Source organism: Onychostruthus taczanowskii, unplaced genomic scaffold (assembly GCF_017590055.1).
Source record: "Onychostruthus taczanowskii isolate IOZ18803 unplaced genomic scaffold, ASM1759005v1 scaffold52, whole genome shotgun sequence".
Taxonomy (NCBI): Eukaryota; Metazoa; Chordata; class Aves; order Passeriformes; family Passeridae; genus Onychostruthus; species Onychostruthus taczanowskii.
Window position 1 is genome coordinate 2,491,082 of NW_024502791.1, and position 18,610 is coordinate 2,509,691.

Below are 18,610 nucleotides of genomic sequence, written 5' to 3' on the forward strand. Positions count from 1 at the left end.
AGGAGGTGCACAGCTGGAATTGGGCCTAGGAAGCCAAAGGGGGATGGTGTGAATGTATTGCATCATGGTGTTCTTTTAAGCCTGTGCAGTTCGGCTCACAAACTGATCTGTGATACTGCAGTGTGCAAACATAATTTTCCTTTATATGACAGTCACTGTGATGTGTGTTTCTTATTTGTTCTGTTCAGTGATTTATTAAGAAATGATTAAAAGAGCTGCAATTTCTTACAAGATTTGTTACCTTAATACTGGCAAATTGCCAGACATCTGTGTGAATGAATCTGAAGCCCTTGAATTTATTCTACTAATTTTGATATCCCTGAATTAAAAGTGTGCTTTGTGATAGATGTGATATATTGCCTGAATGAAAAGAGAAATCATGATGTTAGTTTGATCTTTGATGAACTGACTTTTCTGTCTGTGTAAGGAATCTGACTCAATTATGTGCATGGCTTTTGTGTAAGGCAAAAGTAGTTGAGATCAGTATGACTAAACATTTTTATCTTGGTAAATTGAGCTGGTGTTATTTTCCCTTATGTTAGGATCAATTGCTTTTAATGGAAAAGAGATGCCCAGTATCATTGGAGGGAAATTCCATACCCCAAAATTCAGTCAAAAACATTTATGAGAAGACTATCACTATTGCAAAAGGCAATTCAAGCCTAGGTAAGTTAGCAAACATTTTTTGTAAACTCTTCAGGAATATGACTGTTGGTTTTTCTTGTATGTTCCCTGTTTAATTAGTAAAATATAAATATTTAGTGGGAGCACTTTGTGTGGGTGCTGTCTATTAGCAGTAACTCTGCAAATGCTTTAAAATGGGCTGTCCACAGAATAGGATGTTTGTAAACAGTCCCAAGTCAGGACTTCTTTGCTGTGCAAAGGTGGGTGTCAGTTTTTACAGCTGTATTTCGGTGGACATCTTGACCTTGAATAAACTGCTTTCTGATGGCTGGATGCTCAGTCTCTCACATACCACCTTCATGAAACAGCCATCCTTCAAAATGGATCTAGTTTAAAATCAGGATCTGAAAAATAAAAAGATGTGGAAAAGGCTGGTATGTGTATAAGGTTTATCTTTCATTGGTATGAGGACCTTGATTAACTACTACCTTTACTGGCCTCATTGCCAGCCTGTATAAAGTGCAGGTAACAGTGCATTTCAAGGCACCTGGACTTTGTAAAAAATAGTTTTCTTTGCAATAAACTCTTCATTGAGTGGAGTAGGTTTTCATTTATGGATGAATATTTTAAGTGCAGTGAACATCAAAGAAAATTTCATCCCAAGCTTAATACAGCATGAAAATACAAACTTTGGCAGGGTCCATATTGGCAGACATTTTATGAATAAAAAATAAGACTGGTCTTAATATGTACAAAATGTGAGTATTGCTTTCTTCTGGCTTTTGACTGTAGCATTTTTCTTTCAGTCTGGCTGTGCTCTGGCCTGGGAAGCAGCGTCTGCATAGTGATCAGTTTATGCACATGGCTGCCCTGCTTTTACCCTTCACTTTTATAAAAGCAGCTAAGTCAAGAACTATGAATGATGTTGAAAGCTGCATTGATTAAATAATTGAGGATTAAGAACTGGCACTTCTTTTTTCCTTTCAAATGGTGTCAGCCAGAGTTTGCAGCAGCTCTTTAATGCCAGCTATGAATAAATGCCTGCTGGAGCTTTAACATTTTGACTGATTTTTTAAAAGGCGAGAAGCACTCCAATGCAGAAGGGCTGAAATGCCATTGTTCTGCAAAAAGTTTGGCAACTTTACTTTGGAATTTGCATTTTTAATCTGAAACTGTGGGTTTTTCCAAAGTGTAACATCAGGCTTTTATATCTGTAAGGATGATGTCAGCATAGAAAAAGGGAAAGGCAGTCTGTTGTATGTGCGATGTTTTCCTAAAGCGCTGTTACACTACTCTCAGTAATGTCTGTTACTATGTTAACCAAACAGCAAGGTTAGGTTCAGAATTTCAAATCTTATTTTGAAAAAATAAAAAGTTTTTTATTAAGCAGTATTAAGGTAGTAGTGGAAGTCCACTGAGTGGACTTTAAGGGTTTCAGCCCTGCCTTTTCCACTGCCTTAGTGAAGAACTAAGTTTTTCCTGAAACTGTTACTAGGGTTTGTTTGATGAATACCAACTGCCCTGAAGATAACAGTGAAAACTCATGTGTGTAAGAACAGTCACAATGACACATGAAGGTCATCATAAGTCAGTCCCTATAGGTTCCCCATGGAAGAGGAGAGGCCAGGAGGATATCTTATTTTCCATTACTGGAAAGAAAGTGGAGTTAAAGGGTATAAATATTGAGAAGCAGTATCCTTCTTTGCCACAGGTAGGATACTGTTTTAAGTAAAATATTGGGCTTTATCCATTAGCAATACAGAGACTTTCACAGAAGTCAGAATGCTCTTTTGGGTCTGAGCTATGGCCCACCCAGGAGAGCAGGAAGACATCTCAGTGAGATCTGATTCATAAATAAGTGTGTATTTGTTTTTGGCCTATTAATTACCTGTTTAATCATTTCACCTTCTTTCCAAAGAGAGTTGTCATAAACAAAAGTGAATGTGTATAAACTCAGTGAACCATTAGAAGAGTGGTGATTTTAAATGTTTTTTAAGCAATTTCATTATCTTTCTTATTTTTTGCTTAAATACTCCACTGTCTTAATTTTTCTTGTATTGAACTGAGTATGTGTACTGACAGCAAGGTAAAGTTACTGCGATGGTGATTTGTAATTACTGTCTCAAAGGAGGAGAATAAGAGCAACATTTATAGGCTTGGTGATATTGGCAGCTTGGCTGACTGACTTTTCCTTTCTCTGTGCCCCATTTCTTTATTTTGGCACCCAGAGCTGTGGCTCAAAGATATTAACTGTTTCATGTGTTTTTACTATAGGGATGACAGTAAGTTCCAATAAAGATGGCTTGGGAATGATAGTTCGCAGTGTCATCCATGGAGGCTCAATAAGTCGTGATGGACGGATTGGTGTGGGGGACTGCATCCTGTCCATTAATGAAGAGTCAACCACTAACTTAACTAATGCTCAAGCCCGGGCTATGCTGAGACGACATTCACTCATTGGACCAGACATAAAGTAGGTAAAACTAAATGATGAATTATGGTAGGAAAAAGCTGATAATATTTTTTTTATTTATGCAAGAATTTTAAATGAAAATTTTGTTATTACACATCAATTTACCTTTAAGTTGCAGCGTCAAGTGGATAATTCACCTTCAGATTTCATTTCCATGGATTTCAAAGATGAGATCACTTGTGTGAGAGGTTTCAGATATTCTTAGAAATCACTGTCATGAGTATCATCATTATTACTGTCCTGCCTAGTTTTATTGAAAGAATAGGACTAGACAGAATTTTGCATTCATAATATGAATCTTGTAACTAAAGTTACAATCTTGTAACTAAAGTTACAATTTTCTCAAGATGTTTGTGGTTCTTGAAGGTGGACTGTCCTGGCCGTTGCACAAGTAATTTAATTTATTTTTTTTTTCATGGGTTTTGGGTGCCAGACAGTATGAAATATGATGTTAATGCAGAAAATTAATATTTAAAACATTTCAGTTTATGACAAACAGTAGAAACACTGTTTTTTGTAGTCACTTCCAGTTTTTTATTAGTACATATGAATAAGCTGTTGTTCTTGTGCATAACTGTCTTCTCTTGGTAGTAGTTGTAGTAGTTTCAAATTTTCAATAATTAATACAAATTTTGAGAAGCCCTCTTGAGAAGAAAGTTTCTTTTTCTCAAGTTCACAAAATTTACAAAATTTTAACTGCCTTAAAGTACAATTCTTTCTAGTTGCTGTGGTTGTGGAAGTAACTTTGCCCACAAGAACCATCTGGAAATGAGGCTGTTCATGAAGATGTGGGTAGTGCTGTAGACACAGTTGCGCTGATTTACAGCTTCAAAACCTAGTGACTATTTTCTCTGCTTAGCCTGTGGTAACATTGATTGAGTCAGATATGAAAAGGGATTAATGGAGTTCTTGTTGATAGAGTCCTTTACTTTTTGGTGAGGGTAGCCTTGAAAGAATCAGTCCAGTCCCAGTGTGGTTATAGGTGTAACTGAGGTTACAGCTGGGTTCAGAATGGACAGCAGGGCATTCCATACTTGCCCAGAAGTATTCTAGCTTGGAAGAGACCTAGTGTTTTGGGAACAGGTGGGCAAAGTACCTTCACTATGGCTACTAGGTTTACTTGCCTGCCCCATGTCATGCATTTAAGATTATGATTTAATGTAAGCCTATTTAAATACAGGGATATGCTCATGTAATGATTACATTACTGTTAATGCTCTCAGGAATATACGTGAGTCAGTGTTGATAAAATCTGACATTAATTATTACTGTAGGGTTCCAAACTATGACTCCCAACTGTTATGATTGAAGTCAGTTGTATGTGCACATGCATGTGTGTGTGTATATCTGCTTAGAGACACAAATGCTGCAGCACTATTTTTCTATGAGGAGTCTTCTTTTAGTGCTATAGTCCATAATCAAATACAGGTGTGTTCACTGTTTGTGCTTATGCATTTATACCTGCTTTATTTAATGCTGTGTGACTACAAGTTTTGTTTTGTAGTCTTACTCTTCTGCAGTTTTGTTGGAAATACTAAAATCTTGCCTTAGGTGTGGATATTCAGATTTTCCAGAGAAAAATGCACCCCATTTCTGAAAGATATTGCAGAAGAGGGGCAATTTCTATTCATATTCTTACTCAAGATTTTTGTCTTTTGTTTTGTATTTATGTTATTTTTTGCATTCCTATGGCAAGTTTTAGAGTGAAGCCAGCTTCTCCACTTTAGAAACAGAAAGACTAAATCAGTTGGTAGCTTCTAAAGGAGTCTTGCAAGAAAAATGACAGTATTTTTGTGACTACATAGTTTTGCTGTAGCACTATTCAGCATAATCAAACTTTTGTTTAATTTTTAACTTGAAGGAGCAATACAGGATCCCAGAAGAAATACTATGATACAAACATGTGGCCAACACCCCAAATCAGAAATTTGGAGATGAGGAGCTTCATTTTAAGACAGTTCTTTATGTTTGCTGAGAAGGATATACACCCTTCCCCCGTTCCCCTCCCATATTTGTCAATTCAGAGCTAATGTGGGGCATCACCTTGCAGCATTTTTGATTTAAGGGCCATCATTTCAAAGACTTAAGTTGAATCTCTTTGGTGTCTTCCTTGGAAAACAAGGCTATGCCAGCACCCAGACATATCTATCTAGATATCATTCCTCTTTGTCCTTACTGCAAAATTTGCCCCTTAACTTTTAGATTGAGTCTTTTCTGGGTAGCAGGGTGCCCCAGAAAGTGATTAAGCAGAAGTATTTTGCTTCCAAAGCTGTATTTCAAATAGTAGCAAATAGTATTTGCAAACAAAACACAAACCCATTCTTACCAGCCATGTAAAGGCATTCTTTAATTCTGTTAAAGGATATTTGATTTTGAATAGTTCAAGAAAAAGCAGCCTGAGTTTCAGAGTTGCATATTTAATTTTTTTCCCCTCTGTGGGTAGAATACCAGATGTGTGACCCTACTGAACGCATTCTGTTTCACTTCTCACTCTACCTTGCCAGGAGCTCTTATATTTCTGTAATAAAGGCAGTATTTTGTGCTCAGCAGGAGCTGCTTGTAACATCTGTCAGATAATTATAAAGCTGAATTAGAATTCACCTGACTAAATGGGGGGATGAATTCCTGATCAAGAAATGAGAGAGGTTGCAATTCCATTTTCCATGCCTCTTAATAATTGCTGCTGTAGATAGTAATAAAGACCAGATGTTTTCTGGGTTAGATGTAGATGAAGTGGAGGTGGAACAGGACAAAAAAAAGGAAAGGAAGAAAAAAAAAAAATCAGCTCACACTTCTACATATATAAGTATGCCTCTCACATCCAGCATGAGACATTTATATTAATTAACACCATTGTAAAAAGATGCTGCATCATATGCTTCACGTTCTAGATCTTCTCCAGCACCTGCTGATGATCAGGCCCTGTGTTATGTGTGAGTATTGGCAATTCAGAAACTCATTATGGCTCTGTGTTGCAACTTGTCTGTAAAATCATTCCATGCTTTTATGACATCAATAGTAATGTCAGGGATATATCCAGATATAGGTACATATTCTCTTTCTTCTCATGTATATTTGTGTGTGCATGCACATGTGGCTGCACATGTGGATGTGTATATATTTTTTAATTAAGAAAGATACAACTGTGTGTGTACAATTGTATTATATATTTATATGTGGCTTTAAACTTGAAGATTGGAGCATGATTTCTAAGTCTAGAATGAAAATACCTGTATTCTAAAATAAAAATATTGGTAATATATTTAAATTTCATCTATGACAGCCACTCAAGATGTGCTCAGAGCACGTGTGCATGTTGTGTGTATGTGTACAAGGTTCACTTCTAGAATTGGCATGAGTACAATGTACTGATATCTGGATTAATCTCAGTGTCATGTTTTCTGTGGCACTTACATTTTACTTTCCTCATGTATGCAGAGGTTCAAATTGAACCTTAAATGTTAATTACAATAATTTGTCCTAAGCATTTTCCATACTTTGTAATTTATTTGTTGGTGTTTCAAGGTTTTGTGTGGCTGTTCAGTCAAGCATGTGATAAATGTTCCTCTGTACTGCATGCAGTTTTGTGTTTACAAGACACTTTCTTAAGTAAAACCATTGATGTTTCCATTGTCACTGCTTTAGTTGCTAGTGCATATTTCTGGGGGTAGGAGAAGTGGTGATAGCTCTTAAGAAAGAAAACCAGAACACTTTTCTTTCAAGCTGTACAGCTACAAAAGAGAGGAAGATGGTTAAACCATGCATATACTTTCCTTTGAAGTTGTTGAACTTTAATTTCTCTTGCAGCGAAGAAATATGACACAGAAGTGGAGCATACATTTATTTATTTTGTTTTCTCTGCCTTCATGTCTGTTTTCTGTCCCTTGTTTGTCTTACTGTCTTCCCTGTTGCTGTATTAAGACAATTACCAGTCTGTTTTGCAGATTAACTGGTGCCTTGGTGGGGTTTTATTTCTGCTTTACGGCACAAAGTTCGACAGAGTTGGCCAGAGGAGCCAGAAACACTTCTTGTTCTGTGCACCTCATCATCCCAGCCACAAGCTGAGCTGTTTAGGATGATGCTGAATGTCTTCAGACCTCACTTTGACCTCCAACTGAGCTACAGCAGAAATCCAGAAAGTGATGGATTTGATAACTGTGAGGTGTCAGCCCATGAGCACTAAGCAGGGAAAATACTCTTTCATTTCAATAATAACATGCAGAACAGAGAGAATAGAAGGACAGTCACATCAGTAGTACAGGTAATAAGAGCAGTTAGGGAAACCTTTGCAGTTAACTGGACTTTAGAAATCATGAGCAAGGTACAAAGATGAACTCCACGCAGAATATAACTTTTCATATATTTGATCCATATAATTTGTTTTTCTTTTGTATGTTTTCTTTTTTTGCAAAATGCAAGTGTTCTGGTTTATGTTTGTAAAACAAGTGAAGCATGATAGAAACTAGGTAAGAATGAACATATTGATAAGAATAAACAGTCAAAAACATACTGAGTATTCATTTGAGTGCTTTATACTAGGCTATTAGAACTGTAGTTAAGTACTAGAATACAATTAATGTATTTTTTCCAAAGAACTAAAATGTAACAGCTGCCAGTGAGATTATCTAAATTTTATTCCATCTGTGGAAATCAATTAGGTAATTTGGTTGTTCAATTTTAGATGCATTTTTAAAAAACGGTAAAACAAACCTCTTTTTCTTTATAATTCCAGTGCTGTACACAGAAAGGAAAGGTAAGGCAGTTTTTCAGAGACATTTCTAAGTAGCATTTAAAACTCTTTGAGAGCATCCTTTGAGTCATACCTTTTTAATTATTCAGCACAATGTCAGTTATTTAATCATATAACAAACACAATAGGGTATCCCAGAAGTTGGAGCGCATATGGTTTGCCTCCCCCTTGAGATCAGCTGATCTCAAGTGCTCATGCATAAGATAAGGACTACTGCTGTCATTGGACCTTGGCACTATGCATAATTATTTGCCTTGTACTCCTTGCAGAAAAGGACTAGGTAAGAGCTGATATGTATTGGACACTGTACTATCTGAGGTCACACTCTGCTGTATATATTCACACTGAATCTGGTATAACCTGTTTCCTTTATAGGACTTTCTGTGTGCCTTTCTCCTTTCCATACTTACAGCTTCCAGCTTCAGTTTATATAAAGGAGATTGTCCAGGCCTTCTAGCCAGAAGTTCTGGTTTGTTTACTATATCATTCTGTAAAGGGAAAACTACATTATTTCCTACTTATTTTTATAAGTGATGAATATAACTGAATGAATGTTACATTTTCTTACATTGAAATGAAATTTACAGGTCTTTAAGTTTTTGTAGAGGCAAGGTATTCTTGTGGGCCAGCTGGGTGAAGATGCTGCATCAGCATTTGTCCCATGAGAGTTTTGTGAGCATAATACTATTACTTCACTGTAGCTCAATACACTTGGAGTTGGAGATGGCTGAGAAATAGTAGTCTTTATTCTCCAAAATTCTTTTCTCTCTTACTTTTTCCTCTTTTACTGCTGGCTGTTCACATAATAGCTGATGCATGTCTTTAGCATTTTGCAGTGGTAGAATACCGTCAGGAAAGGCAGATAAAGGTTAGTGACATACTGCTGAGAGTTTGTTTCCAAGCGTATGTTAACTTCTCAGCACTCCAAAAGGAAAATATGTTGTGTCAAGTAGAGTAACACTTATGTGTTTGAAAAATAAGCCAGTGTAGATCAGGGAGATTTATATGAATTTAGGTAATATGCTTTTAGAAATATCCATTAAGAGAACTAGGAAGTTCCTTCTGTTCAGCACCCTAGAGAGCCTTTTTCACTTTTCTAGATATGGTAGGTGTGAGAGGAGGTAGGGGACATGCTTGGACACATACAGAGATGAACAAATTAAGGTGGCCCTTCTAATAATTTTTGGTAGAGTGTTTTAGACTGACAGCATTAGTCATATAGAACTTTATTTGCGTTTGTTCTGATGCTTGATGTATTCCACAGAAAACTACTGAGAAGGAGGAATCAGTGGCAGTCAGGGCGTGACAAAGAGGACATCAGTCAGGGGTGATGGGCAGGAGACGGCTCCATGTGAAAGCCTCAGACTTGAAAGGGTCTCTTCCCTTTCCAGCAGCTTATATATCCTTGTGAAGTGGCCAGGGCCTTTTATTTTTTATTTAGCCCTGTCTCTTCCATGGAGAAATATGTTATTTTTTAATTTGAACAATATGATGTATGGTAAGACAAGACTTTTTTCTGCCCTTTTTCTATCAGCCTTACTTCTTGGTGTACTTGAGTCTGATAGCTAAGCTGTAGGTTTTTAAGAACATAAAGCATCGTTAGAGGGATATCTAAGTAGCCCTGCTTATATCATGGAGGACTCTGTGGTATCCTTTTGCCTCCCAGATGGAAGCTTTTCAAGAAATATTCTTTAGGGCTTAATCTTTTTTCGCCTCTTTGTTTCATTCTCCCCAGTCTATTGGGCTGTTTCTGGCTTTCAAACATCAGGTGGAGTCTGCACATAATTTTTTCTAATGGAACATGACTGACTGTCCTAAAGTGGTTGGAAATGCACGAAGGCCTGGAGGAAGCAGTTGAGCAGGGGATTGGTCCCTGTGGCATAGGTGGTGTGCTGTAACATATTTTTGTGTCCAAACCCTGAAGTGTTCTTCACCAAAAGCATAGAAATCTAAAATAAATACAAAACCACCCATAAAACCACAAAACCTCCTACAGGCTGACTTTCAGAAACATTTTCAGCAGTCCTTAAGCGTGATAATGGTGCCTCAAACCTCACGGATCCTTCAGTGTTTGTCTTTGCATGAGGAATCTATGTTTTAAATGAAGCTGGATTGTCTCTTGTTGCATTCCTGTCACTGTTCAAGCACCATTTACTTTAATTACAAAAAACTATGTGCTTTTCAGCTACCTAATTTGACTATAGATGTGTACTTGTTGCAAAGTCGCAAAGGATTTGTGTAAGTGCTTATTCCCAGCATACCAGCACTGTTGCTTTGAAGGCAACAAAGTAGTCTTGAGTGGCTTCCTCATATCCATACCTCACACCCACTAAATGGAGGACTGGCATTCCCTATGCTAGTTTAATCATGTCCCATTTTATTGCAGTATTACATATGTGCCAGCAGAAAATTTAGACGAGTACAGGGCCAGTCTGGGACAACAGACAGAGGGAGCAGTGCCACTTGAACTTTTTCCTTCACATCTTGTCAGGTGAGTCAAAAGGCTTACAACTTTCTCCCAAATAGCTCTCAAAGGTAACTCTTTCCATAGACCTTGCACATTTTGGGAAGATAAGTTTTATTTCAGAAGACATGAAAGATGGATTATTTTCTTCAGTCTGGCAGCCACAACAGTAAAAAGCAGTTTTTGCTCTGACTAGCAAATTTCTAAACATTTTTGCAAGTCTATTTGATCTGTCCAAAAAGGAGATTGAATTCTTTCTCATCCTAAATTTCTCTTAAATACCATGGAATTGGATTTATGGATTGCCACAAATACTGAAGTTTCCAACATAAGATTTTGGTATTGATGGTCTTCCAGAACATGACTGGAAAGAATAAATTGTGTCGTTCTTTTCCTTCAGTTTTGAAAATTCAGTGCAGTTACTGTCCAAAATTTCAAAGTGATTAATAATTGGATTTTTGCAATTAATCTCCAAAAGCAGTAAGTTTAGTTGAGTGCTGCTGTTGTAATTTCTTCCATTTTGAAAACCATAAATTACCTTTAGCTTTGATTTGGTTGTAGTTCCAAATTGCATTTTGTTGTTCTGTGTTGTGGATAGAAACTTCATTGCAGATAAGAAGTAGACAGGGAATCCCTGAACAGCATATGTATTCTAAAAGACATCAGAAAAAGAAGTTCCTTACCTGAATCCAGTGTACAAATTCTGAAATTGTCAGGGTGACTCAACATATGAAATTTTTCAGAAAAATGTAGTGATTATGTGTATTCTTTAGAAATCAATTACATGTTCATGTTTATCATCAGGGAACTTCCAGAGCTTCCAGAACGTGAAGAGGGGGAGGGAGAAGAAAGTGAACTTCAAAATGCAGGTTTCAGTAACTGGAACCAGCCCAGAAAGTAAGTGCAGATCTAGTTGCACATTATAAAATACCATCTGAAATTCAAAAATTCTGAAACATATTTTGAGAAAAGTAAAAAACAACAGAATTTCAGCTCTTATGTATGTTATGCGTTGCTGGAATGATTAATGATTGACTTTTACTACATTGGGCTACATCCCTGCAGTCTAGCAGTGTCTTAATTGTTATAGTAATTAATCTCTACTTATTCCAAGCTGACTCACAGGGATCAAGTCAAAAAAGATGAAGAGAAAGATTCAAAGTTTCTATTAGTACTCAAAACAAGCTGACCAATACTAGACTCAATTGCAGAATTTCTGATCAATCTGGTACATAACTTCCACTGAAAGACAAAACTTTGCAATGAGGAGTTATTTCAGAATTTTTCAAAATAATTGTGCAAATCCAGGTGTCTTCAGTGTGCATCTTTGTTGTAATCACAACAGACTTTAATTTGGTTTGGTCCTTTTTTCATCACAAAGGGTTGAACTCTGGAGAGAGCCTAGCAAGTCGTTGGGCATCAGCATTGTTGGAGGACGAGGGATGGGAAGCCGCCTGAGCAATGGAGAAGTGATGAGAGGGATTTTTATCAAACACATTCTGGAAGACAGCCCAGCTGGCAAAAATGGAACACTGAAAACTGGAGATCGGATTGTAGAGGTACCATCTGAATCCCTTTTGCTGCAATTCCCCCAGCATCTCAGGAGTCACTGAAATGGATGTGTGGTGGGCTGACAGCTGTGCAGTTGCCACAGCTGATACCACTTGAGCCACACAGACTGTAGTACCATCTGCTGCTGTTTGTGTGCAGACAGCTGCCTGTTAGTTGAATATTCAACCTGAAACATATGACTGACTGTGTGAGCAAGGTTCTACAAAGCCAGCAGTTTGACTTGCCTATTTGAAAACCAGAATGTGTAGGAAAAAGCTTAAGTTTGGTGAATCGAAAAGATTTTTCACCTTTTGCACCTTTTCACTGGGTAACAATAGCAACAGCCAGTGCAAACCATGCAAATGGATGCCAAGATTATTTCCATAATTTGATAATTTGAATCAATTTCTTAATTGATTCAAATAGTTCTTACGCATCTTGTGCAGGAGTTAAGGGAGACACATTTTTTTTTCTCCTGACATGAAGAAATCTGTGTTTAATACTTGAGACATGAGGAACATTTTGCCATGTCTCAGTATAATGTAGCCAGTGGTATTGCAGGGTAGGATTTATCTTCATTTCTCTTGTACTTAGTTAGTCCTGTGCTCATGCAGGCAGTTCTGCTTTGTCGCTTAAAGATATTGCAGAATAAACATGCTGAAGGGAATAGATCTTTCCTAACATGACTATCAGTGTCAGACATTGCCCTATCTCCAATGTCAGGCTAATAGAAACTGCCTCCATTTAACCCTGCTGCATGTCCTTAGCTGACTATCCTTCAGTAAGAAGCCCAACAAGCAGAGTGTTGGAGTTGGTGATTCTTGCTCAGACCGGGCTTGACTTACATGGTGTTACTGAAACTGCAGTTTGCTGTTTACTACAATATTGATCTTGAGGATCTTGAAATAATACCTTAGTGTAGGTAGCACTTTCTATAACAGGATGGAACAGTTTGCAGTGTATAAGAAGTTGGGAGTTGGAATTTTGCTTGAAGGCCACAAAGTTAAAAACATTCATTTCACCTGAATAACTGGATTTTTGTGAGTGCATTTGTCTCTGACAGTGATGATTGCAGAAACTGGAATGCATGAGTGAAAACAAAATATAGTGTTAATGTGACTGTTTCTGAATGAATGGTTTCAGTTTCTCAAGTTGTTGCATATGTAAACTTCCATCTCTGTAGTGAATACAGTTTTTCAGACATGAGAAGTTAGACAGTACTGTTGTTCTTGTTCAGTTCCTCATAGGTTTAGAATTTCTCTCAGATTGTTTTTGTGCTCTCTTATTTGCAATGGATGATTAAGTTTAAGGTAGACTTAGACAATTAAAAAGTTGTAGGGGTAATCTTCATCATATAAGTTTGTGTGCTAGAATTACCACTAACAAATAACCTTTCTGTGTTAGCTTCTAGCTTTTATTGTGGTCATTGTGACAATACTTTATTGATGCTAACCTCACCTTAACATTGTTCTTACCTGGATAACAGGACAAATTGTTTTACACACCCATACATATACAGACATGAAAAAAAAAAACCACAACCAGGCACAAATTTGTCCTTAGCCATCCTGTGTACATGCATTCTTCCAGAAGATAGAAAGCTTTTTAGCTCTGACCTAAAAATTTAACTTCTGAAGAAAGTGTCTAGTAGCTAAAATTAATCTTATCTTGCTCTAGGAAAAAAAAACAATAGAAGATAAAACAAAAGAAAAAAGTACACTGTAATGGCTTAATACCGCATCATGAAAAACTCTCCAGCACCTAACAAGTGTCAGTTTTAAAATCTCATAAAGTCCTAGATAATAGTTTTTTCTTAAGGTGGGATTTGCAGGAAGCAGTATTTGGTAAACATTCCTACTCTCCAGATTATCATATCTCTTCTGTTACATTGCTTGTGGGAAAACTTACGGAGTCTGAACTAAAAATGTTGGAAAACATTTTTAAAACAGAGGAATAAGAGAATATTTATTTGATGTTCTATTAGCACTCTTGAAAATACCAAACCTGTGTTTGAGGGACCTCAGGCCAAGTCTGTAGAAAGGTCCACTAAAAACAGAGGGTTGGGCTTAGGTTTTAGTCAAAGTTTCCTAACCAAAACTCAGAACTGACTCATGACTCTTGTAGCTTCTTGCAATGTTAAGATGAGGCCTTCCAATTACAGGTGGATGGAATTGACCTCAGAGATGCCAGCCACGAACAAGCTGTGGAAGCGATACGGAAGGCAGGCAATCCTGTAGTCTTTATGGTACAGAGCATTATAAGCAGACCAAGGGTAAGCATAAAGAATGTGAAAAGAGATGTAATACACAGTAATAGATGAAGCAAATGCTCAAGATAGTGGTATTTGGGAATGGGATATTTAATCCTGAAAGTGCCATCTCAACTCTTTTGGGAACAAAGATTTGATTTAAGTATTATTTCCATTTAGAATGAAATCGATTTGGATTTGGAAATACCCTCCAGCACACCGTCCTCAAACTATTTTGAAAAGCCTCAAGAAAGATAATTTGTTGGGGGGCAGAGTAGGAGTCTAACTAAAACCATCTGTTAGAGATTGACAGCGTGTCTGAGGAGCGCATGCAGAAATACAGCACCTGTTAAAAAATTCTGTGGACATTAATGAAAGGACCTAGAAGTACACGGAAGTTTTCCGTCACTAAGCTGCATGGACATTGCAGACAAAAGATACAGTGCTTTAATATAACTTGCTTGCATCACTAGAAACTAAACTTCCTCTTTGTAGAGTTTGTGTAAGCTGCATGTTTATTTACTAGTTGTCTCATAACTCTTGTTCCCCAGCCAGAGTCTCTTTATAGCCCTTCTTCAGCTTCTGCTCCCTGTGGGCAGAAATCTACTAACCCATTTTATCGTCAGTCATCTAAGGTAAAGTTGCATGAAGAAGCTCTGTTGAATGTTGATTATTGACACTCAAACTACTAAAGTAATGCTTTTGTATTTGCTGTGATGTGAACAGAATTGCTGCTACTGAATGTTTAGGCCCATTTGGGATGGAAATTATGCCATTACTATATCACTACTTTTATTTAGAGAATGCTCCTTTGCTATTTTTGTTGTAGTTTTTTATTCTCTATTTTCAAATTAAGCGCGTTGGTTATTTCTTGACTGTACTAACAAACTCTTGTTTCTCTGTAAGCAGAAACATTGCAAATGCTCTTCCTGTACCCATACATTTTGTTGTGATCTTCATAAATAGCATTGTGTTTATTATTTTCATATTTTGAAACTTGCATTTGTACCTAATAATAAGATCTTATTATATAATAAGAATTTCCTGCTTTCATTCATGTGCAGTCACCCATGTAGTTAACTGCCTACACACATGAGCTATAATTATTATGGTACCACTATGTATTTAGCCAGGCAGTCAGTTTAAGTGACATGTAGCTAATGAGTCCATTTCTTCGATTTTGTTTCATGCAAGGTTTAGTAGTTAAGAGAGAGCCTGTGTGTACTTCAGAACAGCCTGAATAATGCAAGTAGCCTGTGAAAAGATAGTGATAGTGTGTTTCATACCTATACCCTCCTCTGTACATTTCTGTGTAAGAAACAATATATCACTGTGATTGTGGTCCCTTAGTAATGTTACAGCATTATGCTGCTGTATTAAATGCTTGCTAGTTTCTGATAACTTAGCATCTTGGGCATCCTAACCCAGAAATCCACAATTAATTAATGTGTGAGAGTGTCCCATATGTTTGGAAAAAACGTTTCAAATATCACAGCACATAAATGCAGTGTAATTTGAACTTGATGTACTTTGTGATCTAGAGCAGGTGTGAGAATTGTTGCTTTTCCTCTCTGCTGACAGAGCATCAGAAACACAGGGCAAATACAGTTGTGCCCAGTTTCACATATCTGTTGCAAGTGTAGAATGTGGACCCTGTTTGGTTAGCCCAGACAACTGAATGAATGTGTTTTGGTTCATGATTGAAAAGGATTCATTAAAAAATTTTTTTGCTTAGTTTCTATTATGCTTTCCTTTTAGAACCCTTCCCTGCCTTTTCTGCAGAACAGTGTTTTCAGTAGGCCAGCTGTCTTCAGCAGCACTAACCCATTTGCTGATTCTTCTCAGTTCAACACTGCTAAGGTTGGATGATGACACACTATCTTTTCACTCACCAAACATCCTATGTGTGCTTCTTTCCCATTGCTGTCTCTCTGTATTTAAATTCTTTTATACTAGTTTGCGTTATTTGCTGGGCTGATGAGCTTGAGGACTCTATGTAGTGAATTTAAAGACACAGACATGCATATATATAGAAAAGTTATGGAGAAGTTAAAAAATACCGGCTCCATTAATCATAACTACTAAAGCTGATCTATTCAGAGCTACCAAAGGAATACGTTTTCAGTTATAAGATCAGTTAAAAGTGTAACTCTCTCATCAGTGTAAGGTCTTTTGCTGCTATGTACGTCTTTTTGGTTTTTTTGTGGTTGTGACTTTCCAGCTTTGATATTTCTCTTTTATTTTTGCATTTAAAGAACAACCCCAAACTTGCAACTTTTTTTTTATGATGCTTCATGAAAATATTTTCTCTCTGCTTCTTGAAAATTCTTTACATGCACCATGATTAGGATGCTGATGCCTTTGGAAATAAAACAAAGTTACACTTTTTTTTGTGGCTAGTGCATACTTACTGCATGTTATTCACAATGGGAACAACGTTAACCTCTAATAAAAATACTTTAATCCTAATATGCATGCATTTTTGATCTAATAAAATAATTTCTAGCTGGTTTTACATCTTGCAAGTGATTGTGCCCTTTGTCTATTTTCCCATGTTGTCAAAAATATTGAATGTGCAACAAACACTTAAAATATGATACGTGGTGTATAATTGCATGTGTGTTTTGAAATCTCTTTGTGTTTGTTACAGTTCTGAGGAAAGGGAATAGACATGTAACATAAATGATGACTTATGTTTTCTATATTTTTAAAAGTATTTCTGAAAAACATTGCATGCATTTTAAAAGAAAACCTGATGATCCTGTAGTTTATGCATAATTCCTTTCTTAGCACTGATATAAGAATGCTTTTGTAATCTCTCTTCTTTTCTGAACTCAGGTTCATGTGTAGTGAGAAACTTTGATGAATCAGGGTCCTTAGTAACTCCTTAAATGCTTTGGTCCATTTATAAATCAAGTCAATAAAGTTGTTGCAGTTAGTAAAATGAATCCGTAATTCAAAATGAGTTATTGGTTAATAGTACTGTGTATTGCCAAAGATGCTATAACATGTGGATTGCTGTTTTCTGTTACTGTAGGAGGTATCGAATCCAATTAGGGTTACCTTCCGTTGTTCCCCAACTAACCCTTTTGCTCCCACACCATTCAAGGTTTGTCTTAATTCCTGTCAGTTGGTCCTACTGTATGTGTGCTGTCCATTTTTGTACACAGCCTGTGATAACTTCTGGAGTACTGCTTCTCTTTCCTCCTGTGCCTTCATTTTTTCAAGTTCCAGACTTTATTTGCTTGGCTGTGATCAGAGTGACCCTGGTAGCTAAATGGGTTCAGCAACTGTTGGATGCTTTGCATTTTAAATGAAATACTGTGGTGTGACACACTGAAAGTATTTCATGAGTTAAAGCCTTTTAGGTTTCTGTGTATTGCCCGATTCAGGGAGAAAAAGTCTTATGTGTGTGTAAACTGTGGGGACTAGCTTCTGCTTCTGGCTGTTCAAATGTGTCAAGCGGAGTTCTGCAGGCAGGACACGTTCCCCTCCCTCCAAATGTCATTGTAGCACAGTTTTTACCCTCCTACCAAGGACTCTTGCTTTTACTTTCATTTCAGCATTTCCTTATACCTCAAAAATGGTCACATTATGTAATGTTGTTACACATTCACAATGATACAAAAAGATGCATTTTTTTGTCAGTCATATTATGGTGGCAGCAGTTAGTAAGTGCTAATCTGTCGGGATGTAGCCCTACACCGACACCTTGCAAATCTTCCAGAGATCCTTTACACCAATATTTTGATCCTTTTTTTGGTCATGTTTTCTTTAAGTTTTGCTGTTCTTGGACATTGTCGCTTACAAACAGTACCTCTAAAGTAATATGTTAATTTTGGTTTTAAAACGTGAAAACTAAGGTTTGCTAATCTGGTTTGATCTCACACTTGTACTGGATTTGCGTTGCAAGATAATGGTAGTTGGGGAGGCTATGGTGGGTGGCTTTTGTCATATTTTTCTCCTTTGTTCAGCTGAAGAAGTAAGTGATGGAGCAGCTTTGGTGGGCACCTGGCCTCCAGATAGGGTAAACGCATCACAACACCCTATTTCCTCATTTTTCCAAGATATTATTTAGCTTTAGTAAAACTCTAGGAAGACCTCTGAAAAAAGAGTTTTTCTAGAGCTTCTCTCCCTTTTACCCTTCCTTGATGTGGGAGTGTATTACCCACTTTTCTTTTTGTGCACACATGAATTTTTGATTGTGAAAAATAACTTCTAGTGTTACTAGGTAGTGTTTCTACTCTTCTCTGATTCTGAGAATGATTCTGAGAATGCTAGCACAATGTTTTTGCTAGAATTTTGTTGCTTCAGTTTAGGAATGTTAGGTATGATCTTAGGAGGATGACATTGTCTTGGATAAATTATTTGCTTCGGTGTCACTTCCCACACTTTTGAGATTTAGTGACTTCTTAGTTAAGTTTCTCAAAGAAGTTCCCAAATGAAATAAAAATCTTCTTCAAGCAGAAGCAGAAAGAGGGAACTGAAGTAGGACATTTG

The 18,610-nt window shown here is 37.0% G+C and overlaps 1 protein-coding gene across 16 annotated transcripts in view; it reads left to right on the forward strand.

Annotated features, from left to right (window-relative positions):
* The window catches only part of MPDZ (multiple PDZ domain crumbs cell polarity complex component), a 99,539-nt gene that overhangs the window by 49,944 nt on the left and 30,985 nt on the right, over positions 1-18,610 (forward strand). For 10 of the 16 annotated variants that reach the window (XR_005953515.1, XM_041416440.1, XM_041416442.1 and 7 more), the window contains 7 exons: positions 543-666; positions 2,899-3,097; positions 5,989-6,030; positions 10,234-10,338; positions 11,116-11,208; positions 11,693-11,870; positions 14,024-14,134. Coding sequence is in view for 15 of the 16 variants with exons in the window: in XM_041416440.1 (XP_041272374.1) it covers positions 543-666; positions 2,899-3,097; positions 5,989-6,030; positions 10,234-10,338; positions 11,116-11,208; positions 11,693-11,870; positions 14,024-14,134 (852 nt within the window). In the remaining variant the exon portion in view is untranslated. The remainder of the gene's footprint in view (positions 1-542; positions 667-2,898; positions 3,098-5,988; positions 6,031-10,233; positions 10,339-11,115; positions 11,209-11,692; positions 11,871-14,023; positions 14,135-18,610) is intronic. The other 6 variants (XM_041416445.1, XM_041416452.1, XM_041416453.1 and 3 more) reach the window with 3 other exon arrangements.